This window comes from Nanorana parkeri, unplaced genomic scaffold (assembly GCF_000935625.1).
Source record: "Nanorana parkeri isolate BGI_ZX_2015 unplaced genomic scaffold, ASM93562v1 scaffold1637, whole genome shotgun sequence".
Taxonomy (NCBI): Eukaryota; Metazoa; Chordata; class Amphibia; order Anura; family Dicroglossidae; genus Nanorana; species Nanorana parkeri.
The window spans coordinates 43,087-54,074 of NW_017307905.1; the positions used below are offsets into that span (position 1 = coordinate 43,087).

At 45.0% G+C, this 10,988-nt stretch overlaps 1 protein-coding gene across 1 annotated transcript in view; it reads left to right on the forward strand.

Annotated features, from left to right (window-relative positions):
• The window catches only part of LOC108799128 (protein lyl-1-like), a 24,912-nt gene extending 18,014 nt beyond the window's left edge, over positions 1–6,898 (forward strand). Inside the window, exons 3-4 of the mRNA XM_018570947.1 lie at positions 884–975; positions 6,325–6,898. Coding sequence (XP_018426449.1) covers positions 884–975; positions 6,325–6,800 — 568 coding nt within the window. The 3' untranslated portion in view covers positions 6,801–6,898. The remainder of the gene's footprint in view (positions 1–883; positions 976–6,324) is intronic.
• The last annotated feature ends 4,090 nt before the right edge of the window (positions 6,899–10,988 follow it).

Below are 10,988 nucleotides of genomic sequence, written 5' to 3' on the forward strand. Positions count from 1 at the left end.
CCCGCCCCCCCACCACACACACACACACAGACACACCATATTAGACATGTGCAAAGACTAAATGAACGCAAACTGAAAATGTTTTCATTAGTTTCGTCAAATGAAACTAATTTTTATGCTATTTGCTGCCGCCATCCTGGAGGCGGGGCGCATGACGCCGTGTGTGCGTGGCATGGCATAGGGTGACATAACACGTCTGTTGGGGGGCACAATTTTCTGTTCTTGCCTCAGGCGGAAAAAGAGCTAGCTACGGCTCTGCTCAGTATACCACGACCTGCAGCTCCTGTTACCCTTCGGAGAACTATGGGGAAAAGCCCTAACCCCATAGTTCTCCTTTAAGTGTTTGGCCACCAGCCTTACACACATCTGCATTATAACACTGATATTAGCGCAACTCTTTATCAAACCTAAATTTTCAGCAAAAAATACACTTAAATTTATTTTAATGCACATAAACACAATATAATACCCAATGAATTTATTAAATATAAAAGATGAGGTTGTGGCGAGCAAATAGATACCAAACATGCCAAGCTTCAAAATTGCATGTGCCCGTGAAATGGCAAAAAGCTACAGTCCCCAAAATTCTCCATAGGCGACGCTTTAAAATCCCGTACAGGTCATCAGTTTAAAGTTAACATGAATATTAGAATTATTGCTCCCACTCTGGTGCACGCGACTTTAAAAATGTTTGGGGGTTTTTTAAATTTATTTTATTTTACTTAATTTTTATAAGACTCACAAGCCGCCTATGTAATAGCACTTTAGTGGTGACAGGTCCTCTTTAAGGAGACCTTAGTGTTATCGTTGGAAATGGTGCAAGTTTATTGGGTGATATTTTCCATAAACTAAAGACTAAATGATGTGTGTTTCTGTTTTTCAGTCCTTACATTTGTGCCTCGAGTCTGATCCCTCTCTTTACTGGGAGATTTAAGAGGAGGAGCCATACTGAAGTCATGGAGCCGCCATTCTTAGGTACGCTATGTGTCCACTGCTGCCCAAACATGAACCAAGAGTAATCAGCAATGCAAGTGATTTGAGCTTCCTGGTAGATTTCCTTCCATTGAGTTCTTCTGAGAAACAGATTTGAGGGTATAACCATTACCAAACTCTAGTAGGGGGAACTTACTTGGGACCGCAAGATAGTGAATGTAGACCTCTCGCTTAGACTACTGGCTGGCCTATGGTATTGCAGTCTGGGATGAGGTCTCCTCTTTCATGTTCCATTGGTGGATGTTTAAAGTGATTGTGTTCTTTGCCCATGTGAGACAACAGGGTTACTTAGAGTTCATGTACAGTCATAGTTGTATGAGGAAGAATTAGAATCCCCTAGACCAGTGGTTCTCAACCTGTCTAACCTCAGGACCCACATTTGTCCTTGGTCATTAAGTCAGGACCCAAGTTGCACTGCAATGGAACGCAACAGCATTGCTGTACTGCGAGTTCCGATGAGGGCAATAGAACTGTGGGTGAGAGGTGCGTTTGGGGTGCCATTCAAATGAATGGCAATGCAATGCACTTCTCACCCTACAATGTGTGGTAGGTGCGATTGCGTGGTACAGTGCGTTAATCGCACTGTACAGCATATTTTGAATAGCTGCTTGGCGCGAGAACTGACGGTGCTGCGCTAGGGGGAGGCTGAGGAGCGTCTCATCTAGAAAAGTGGAAGGCACATGGGGACCCACTGAACACAGGGGCACGACCCACTTTTGGGTCACGACCCCCCAGTTGAGAACCAAGGCCCTAGACATTTTTTTAGTGCTATCTTGGGCTCCGTTAGATTTTCCCTAATTGTTTTGGCCTTCTATAGATAGGAAGTCAGGGAAAATCTGGGTATACAGACAGAAAAAAGTGGCGGGGGTTTAACCTTACCACACTGTAGCATTTTTATTTCTATCTCTGGTGCTGTTGATGTGTCCATCTAGTAAGGACAGACAGGAAGGTAATGGAAGTCTCTCCAGCAGAGCCATGGATAGAGCTAAAAACCCGACAGCTTCTAATCCTTCACTTAAAATTTTGGCTAGATGTACACTTTGCTAGCCCCTCCTTTCCTCGCTGCTTATACTTCCCGTAACTTCTGTTCACCTGCTGGATCCAAGTGAAAAAAGCCCTTTCAACACTCCATGTCAACCTGGTCAGAGCATACATAGGGCTCATGTGACAGTGCTTGGACCTGGCAATTGGCCACGTTGGCACCTGGGAGGAAGGGGAGAGTCACATGTTTCCCCCATACCTGGAAGTATCATGTATGGGGCAACATACAATTATCATCTGGATATCTGATAAAGTTTATCAAGAATACCACACCGGTCATTGTATAAGTGTATAAGCCTTGATTATTTCCAGTGGGAGGAGGGAATTTTTGGTGAGAAGGTTCTTTAGCATATGCTGGACATGGTGGTCCAATAAAAAACCCTTTTGGAGTCCCTGTCCCAATCCTTCATTTGTAATTGCCTTGCCTAGTGGCCTTGTGACATTGGATATTGTGGAGGGTGTACTGGCTGGTGTTGGGTCTTAGTTTTGAAAGACTCTGCACTTTGTTTGCTGGTTTAGTGTTCTGAACCCTTTCCTATTTGTGGCCACTGCAAAGCCATAGATTATGCCGTCCATGGCTTGGCAGTGTCCACATATAACGCTAGGCCATTATGTCACATGTGTAAACCAGCTCTATAAGGCCACACTGGTGACATAGTGACCAGGAAAGAGGGTGTCCACAGCACGAACAAGGAGACGCGGCCTTCTGACTCACCCAGAATTGTTGGATACTACAGATCGTAGATGTTCTTCTAGCTCTGCATGAGATCCAAGACTGGATTCAACGGAGGCGGCAATGGTAAGTATAATACATGTTTATTAGAGACTCTGTGGTTAGAATATGTTTCCTGACAGCAAACATGGCAACATACTGATGGGTATAGCTCCGCCCCCCGCCCATCAGTATGCTGCCATGTATTTGTGTCAGGAAAGGAAAATGACCGATAGGTAAGTATACAATTTTCTGTTTTCCTGACACCAAATATGGCATCATACTGATGGGCGGGGGGCGGAGCTATACCCAGCAGCATGTGTTGAGGTCAGGAAAGGAAAATGATATGTAAGTATATAATTTTCCATTTATAAACCTAATAAGTAAATAAATGAATGAATTTGCCCCATACTATTACACCTATCCTTTAATAGAAGAGGAAGGGGCCCTTTAATAGAAGAGGAAGGGGCCCTTTAATAGAAGAGGAAGGGGCCCTCATTTGTTAGCAGCATGTATATGGACATACCCAGTGCTGACTGTTTTCTGAATTCTGGAACTGAGCACACTGCCCGGTCTTGGTGGCAGACTGCACCTAACGTGGATTCAGAGGGATATGTGTTGATTGGCGGTTGCCTGGAGGAAGACGCGGTCTTGTGGTTTTACAGTCAGATTCTGTTATCTATCAATCTTGTCTTCCGCTGAGTAATGTGTGATGTGTAACACATGAAAGGAGAAAGGCCGGGGAGATGTGGGAAAGACCAAAGGAGGAAAATTTCATTTCTAAATGTGGTGCCAAAGAAGACAACTGAGAGGAACGAAAGGGGACGGTGACTGAGAAGGAGCAGCGCCCATAGACATCGTAGATTATGGGTCAGACACAAAGCTGAACTCAGGGGGGATATAACAATATCATGCAGTTGTATGTTAATATATATATATACTGAATTATATATTTCTAACAGAGGGAGAGCAGAGGGATGACGCATCACGGTGCTGCTGCTGCTCCTTTACTGTCCAGTCACAGGCTGGGGGCTGGGAGGTGGCCACTAGCCAGGCTGGATTGCCTGAATGTATTAAAGAAATTCTCCCATTTATAAATTTCAAATGTGGATTTAGCCGTTTGTCTAAAGTTTAAAGCTAGACTCAAGGCTCAGATGTAAATTAAAAGAATGCTCCACCTTTGTGACCATGTTTTATGTTACACCTATATACAGGGTGCCAAAATGAAACATAAGCATAGCTCCTATTGCCAATCCTGAAACAGCCCCCCACTCACTTGAATGGCGATTGTGCATGCTGGCCGGCGTCCCGTCCAGCTCCTGGGTAGTGATGACACTGGTTGCCAGGGGCTGAGTGGGACCCCGCACAGAGCTTCTTAAGTAGGGGGTGGCATGCATGCTTGTCAGCCTGTGCCCCCCCACGTGACTGTAAGAGATGCCGCCTGAGGCAAAAGCTTCAGGCTGCCTCATTATAGGGAAGTCCTGGATTTTCTAAAGCACAGGAAGTACATGGTAATCCAAAATGTGGAGTTATCACTGGGAAATGAATAAGGGGATTCTTCCAGTGGGGATGTCTGTTTCGGTGACAGAAGAAAGGATTGCCCTTCAGTTTGGAGTGATTTTTTCTTACTTCCTGTTTTGTTTCTGGGACAGGAAGTGAAAGAAAATCTCTGCAATGGTACATACACATATATAGTAACATAACTACAAATACTAATGTGGCTTTTTTGTAGCAGAATTATAAACCTTTTTTTTTTTTTACTTTTCAAAGTATTTTATTGGTTTTTAACAATTTTTACAAAGAAGTAAAAAGATGTAACATTGGTACATAAGCGTTTACATAGACATATGCATACATTAAGGTCATATGCATGTACATTCAAAAGTGTAATAAAACTGAACTAACAGTCCTGGGACAGCCCCTGTGGGAACCGATCAGTCGAAATGGTATTGTATAGACATAACAATTCTAGGTGACTGTCCGAAGAACTCAATGAAACAAAAAGATCCAACGGATCTTAAGGTAGGTCTGGGGGAACTGAGCAAAAAGGGGGAGACAGTGGGTAGGGGAAAGAGCGAGGGAGGGGGAGAAGAAGAGCGCTTCCTACAGGCTTCCGTGATGAGGTCTAAGTGTGGTATAGGTATAGTTGGGTAACTTTGGGACAGCCTAACATTAAAGGGACAAAAGCTGCCGATCAAAGGATGGAGGGAGGAAGTGAGTGACCCACGGGTCCCAGATTTTCTCAAATGTAGGCATGGAGTCCTGCACGCGTGCAGAGAGCTTCTCATTATAAAACGTCCAATGTACTTTTTTCTTGACTTCTGATAAGCTTAAGGATTTTGACATCCACGCTCTGGCTATTGTGCGTTTAGCTGCCGACAGTACATGTGACATCAGTTCCCTTTTAAATTGTCGTTTTCGCATAAACCTTAAAGGAGAACTATGGGGTCATTGCTTTTCCCCATAGTTCTCTTTAGGGTAACGGGAGGACACAAACTAGCGTCCTCCCGTTACCCTAAGCTCAGTATACCGCGAGCTACAGCTCACGGTATACTGAGATGCCGCAGTATACCACGAGCTATAGCTCGCGATATACTGAGACGCCGCAGCTGAAGCGGATACCGACAATTATGTCTGGATCCGCCCAGCTGCGTGAGTGACAGCTGTCTCTGCCTATCCAGAGGCAGAGCCAGCTGTACCTGCCCCCTCCCCCATCCGTTCAGCCAGTCAGAGCTGGAGTATCGGAGCGGGGAGGGGAGAATCCAGTCACTCCCCTGTCACGGCTCTCTGCAGTGACAGGATCGAGAAGTGAGCGAGCGACGGTATGTGTTCGCTCACTTCCCAATCTACTGAGCCGACCTGTGACAGTCTCATTGTCACAGGTCGGCTAGAACTATGAGGTGAGTGAAAAGCACTCACCTCATAGTTCTCCTTTAAAGGTCGTATGAGTTTTTAGCTGACTGGGATTTTTAGCCTCAGAACAAGAATGTAATACATTGCAGCTTACCAGTCCTTAGGTTTGGAACCTACATTTAATTTAAGGATTTTTTCCCCCTTATATTTTCACCTGTTGATCCGGCCAGTGACAAGCTTCCAGTCCTAGGGTGACAACGCTACTCACCATGTTATATCTATGGAGGGGCAGCGTTGTCAACCTAGGACAAGTGTTTTAATACTTTAGAACAGCTCCCCTGCTCCTCACCTCCATTTTATAGGCAGGAGATTTTGTTGTAGTTCATAGACGGTAGCTGGGAAAGCTGATGGCATTGTTTGAGATTTCAGTTCCATGCACATGGATTGTCAAGGACACTGGAATTCTGGCAGGATCAACAGATATTTTCTGTACTTGCCGAAAATGTACTTAGCCTGAAAAATAAAACCCCCCGTACTGCAAGGGTTAAGTGTTTGTTTTGGTCTAGGGGGCTCAATAAAGCAGATGTTCTCACCTGATCCTCGATCCTGTGGCCCATCACATATAGTTAGGCCTTGTCTAAAACCACACTTATCCTTTAATATAAAAAAGTGCTGTGTTCCCTTTAAATGCACTGCCCATTTAACTCTTTCCTTTCCTTCCGCAGTAAGGCAACCACAGAAAGTCGCCCGCCGCGTCTTCACAAACAGCCGCGAGCGCTGGAGGCAGCAGAACGTCAATGGGGCCTTTGCTGAGTTACGGAAGCTGATTCCCACGCACCCTCCCGATAAAAAGCTGAGCAAGAACGAGATCCTCCGCCTGGCCATGCGATACATCACCTTTCTGGTGACTCTGCTGAGCGACCAGCACAACCAGACCTCCAAAGCCACCCCCGCCAAGATGAGGTTCCCACAGACTATCTGTGATCTGGTGCAGAAAGGTCAAGAGAGTCTCAGCCCTGAGGAGAACCTCCAAGAAAAGCAGAAAGCTGCCAAGGAGTTCCATGGAATCGTGTCCCCGTTGTCTGGCAGCTGCGGGGACAGTGCAGAGACTGAAGAGGAAGAAGGGGACAGAGAAAGTGTTTCGTCTTCAAGAAGCGCGGACATGACAATAATCACTCCCGAAGTAGGAGGAAGTCGGTGAGGGTTGGGGAATGAAGGAGATCGAGACCAGAGAAACCTTTATCTCCTTCATAACTTTTTTTGATGGACATGTTTCTCAGTGGGTTGAAAATGTACATTTCTTTTTTTTTCCCACAAACATTTTAACATTTTTGTACAAACACACAGCTACATTGATACAGTCACGATCAAGATCTCGAAACAGAGCAGCACAATAATAACAAGTGTGCCTTGTTACATATAAACAAGAAAAGGGGGAACAAAAAAAGGACAATGGAAAGCCGACCCAGGGGCCATCAGGACAAAGTAGGGGAACCAAGGCCTGAAGAGTAATCGGTCTGGGGGTGAGCATTTTTTAGGCCAAAGGCGTACCTTCCAACGCTCCCCCTTAAGCCAATCATGAGTGTGAGAGAACAAGTAGACAGCCAACTCCTTTGAGAGTTGGGGGGGTGGGGGGGCAAAAATCAGGACAATGGAAACACAAGGGGCCATCAGGGCAAAGTAGGGGAACCGAGACCCATAGAGGAGTTGGTCTGGGGGTGAGCATATTCTAGTCCAAAGAGGTACATTCCAGCGCTCGCCGTTTAGAAACAATAACCAGCTCTACCCTCTTGTCTCCAATCCCATTGCTTGAACCTCAGTGCCTGGTAAAGCTTCCACCAGAGCCTTCACTGAACAATAGCAACATTCCAGCGCTCGTCCTTAACAGAGAACTATGGGGTACATTTTTTTCCCCTATAGTTCTCTTTAGGGTCATGGGAGGACATATACTAACCTCCTCCAGTGACCCAAAGATCAGTATAGCCCGCGATATACTGACAGTCACCTCTCTCTGCAGGGAGATGATTCGAATGTGAGCGAGCGACGGTATGTGTTCGCTTACTTCCCGATCAATTGAGCCGACTTGTGACAGCTTCTTTGTCATAGGTTGGCTCTAACTATGAGGATGAGTGGAAATTACTCACCTCATAGTTCTCCTTTAAGCCAATCATGAGTGTGAGAGAACAGGTAGACAGCAAACTCCGTTGGGGCTGGGAGGAGAAAAAACAGGACAATGGAGAGCCCAGGGGCCATCAGGACAAAGAAGGGAAACCAAGGCTGTAGAGGAGACAGTCTGGGGGTGAGCATATTTTAGGGCAAAGGGGTGCATTACAGCGTTCTCCTTTAAGCCAATCATGAATATGAGAGAACAAGTAGATGGCCAACTCCATTCTATTGAAAAGGACCAGATGCCTTCCCACCACAGTTGATTGGGCAAATGTCTTTTGGGCAACTGAGGGCACCGGTTTAGGAGTTCAGTCTTCCATCTCCCTTGACATTTCTATTTTTTTTTATTTTTTCCCCCCCATAATAAGACAATAGTCGATTTTACTAATGTATAGATGAATCTACTAAGGTAGTGATGAGCAATCAGTCTGTTATCTTGGTCACAAATATGGCCCCTACCACTTCCTAATTGCTGCAGATGACATATTTCTTAAGGTGAACCTGTGCTTCGGCCACGTAGGGCAAAGCAAAAGGTGCACCTTGCTCCAGCATACCCGCTACTTTTTTTTCTTTGAATTTGACAACATTGGGTGCCTGAGACACCAATTGGCAACCAACACTGCCACTTGGAAGGAAGAAGAATGAATCACATGCTCTCCATACTTAGGTATTTCACCATCTCCAGGCAAACCCAGGGAATACGAGTATGTGCAACTCCAGGGGCCAGCATTAAAGCAAACCTGTTGCTTTACCCAGCTTGGACCTGTCACAAACAAACAAGTGCTAATGCTAAACCAGGTCAAATGCACATCAACCACACCTACAATGAATTCTGATGTATCTCAGAAGCATCTCAAAGTGGTGGCCAAATACACGGGACCAACAGGATATGTGTTTATAAAAAATCTGAGGCGACACAGTGCATTTGTTCTTTCTGCCCCCTCTGCTGATGTCACAGAACTCATTCTCCCCGTCGGTAGTTGTATACGTACCAAAGCCTGGGGCCTTCAACATTCGTTTACTTCCAACACCAAACTTCTCTCACTGCTGGCCACACCTGTGCAGAAGAGCCCCATAGACTTCAGTTGGGTCCACCTACCTCCATCTCCTGATCAGTATGTAAACAAATGCGGGAGGCCCTAGGCACCAGATCTCTGTAAGTATACATCTACGGACGGGGAGGGCTGTCTTTGTGAGGTCAGGGGAGGAGGGCACTTTCTGTGAAAGAGCACTTATTGTTTAAATAGCTAAAGGGTATTTCCAGGAAAATTGGAATCCATGTCTGTATGGACCTTGCTTTGTGCACTGGTGCGCAGTCATGTTGTCATTTTATGTGGCCTACCACTTTGTGGCTGAGTTGCTGTTGTTCCCAGTTGCTTCCACTTTGTTATAATACCACTAACAGGTGACCGTGGAATATTTAGCAGCAAGGAAATGTCACGGATGGACTTATTGCACAGGTGACAACCTATCACGGTACCACGCTTGAATGGGTCCTGAGAGTGACCCATTCTTTCACAAATGTTTGTAGAAGCGTTTGCATGCCGAGGTGCTTAATTTTATACACCTGAGGCCATACCCTTCGTTCAACGTAATCAACTACCAGCCACATGATACCCCAGCAGACACGTCAACCTTAAAATACTGGCATGGCATATGCAGCACATGGCCCACTTACAGTATCACAGTTTAAAGCTAAGACTACCTGCACTGGCCAATCATCAATAGCTTCATGGGTGGGCTAAGCTACAGTTGGCTACTGAATGTTCTACACAAATTTCCACGTGTCCACATTTTCCCAATAGCTACAATTTTTTAAATATTTTTAAAGGGTGCAGCAGATATGATAAAATTAACAACTAAAAGAGAACAACACAACAATGTTTAGGCTTCGCCAATGGATTATCAGACTTGCCACATATGAGCTCCTTTACCTGTCCTCAACAAAATTCTAGTAAAATGAACCTGCTTCACTGTCTTGTTTGTCTTGCTCGACTGTAAAATGTATTGTGAATATGTACAGACATGCAGAGAAGAGCAGACACCGTAAAGCACTGCGTAATCGTAAATGCTTTAAGCAAAACGTGTCAAGGTTTCTTCTTTGATGTCTGTTTTTCTGTGCATGATTGTATATCTTCACAATACATTTTTATGATCAAGCAACAAGCGAATGAAATGGTTACAATGTACTGGAATTTTGTTGAATATATCACGACCAGGCAAGGTGTTAAAGTCACAATCCCTGAAGAGTGGGGTAGGTAATGCCAGCAAGTCTCTGTGGCCATCTAACTGTTCTGGACAGTCCATAAGCACCTTTTAGGAGATAAGATGGTTAAAGAAGTTATAATTCAACCAATTTTGTTTGGATTGAGCCCAATAGCTTACTTTATTATAAGTAGTATCAAAAATAATTCATATAAACACGGCACCATCACCAAAAATGATGGTGATGGTGCCATGTTTATATCAATTATTTTTGATACTATTTATAAAAAGGTAAGCCTTTGGGCTCAATACAAACAAAACTGGTTGAATTATAACTTCTTTACTCATCTTCTCTCCTCAAAGGTGGTATTTTTGTTCTGTATGCTTTCAAGTTATTGACCAATCCAGGGGAATTGTGTGATAAGTAGAACAACATGTTACATATTAGCCCTACGCACAGACATTATAGGTGCTGAATGAGGGAAAATTCTGTATACAGGAGCTTCATTTGACATATAAATGAAAACCTGTAGTGACACATATATGCCGTCTGCCATTTCGGACCCTTGCTTCTGAAACAGCCAGTTACCTGGTTGTCATGCTGGCCCAATGCAATCTATACCTTCTGACTCTGACATACTGACAAGTATGCAGGTCAAGCGTTTTTACTCCACACTGACATTCCAATCTGAATGCTTGTTAACGGTCAGTGATTCAGAAGGTACTGAAGCTAGAAACCGACAACTAGCATTTTCAGAAGCAAGTCAAGAATAGCAGCCTCTATATTCCTTTAAAAAGACACTGTCTCTTTGCTCATTCACCCACCTGTGTTCAGTAGCTGCATTCCTGATGCAAGAGGCCAGCCTGAGGAAGCCCTGGGGTCTGACGCAGGAGGGGTTCCTAAGGAAGCCCTTGGGTGTGATGTAGGAGGCCAGCCTGAGGAAGTCCTGGGGTGTGATGCAGTAGGCAAACCCCCCCCCCCCCCCAGTAACTCCCGGGGTCCCTCAGGGGGGGCGGC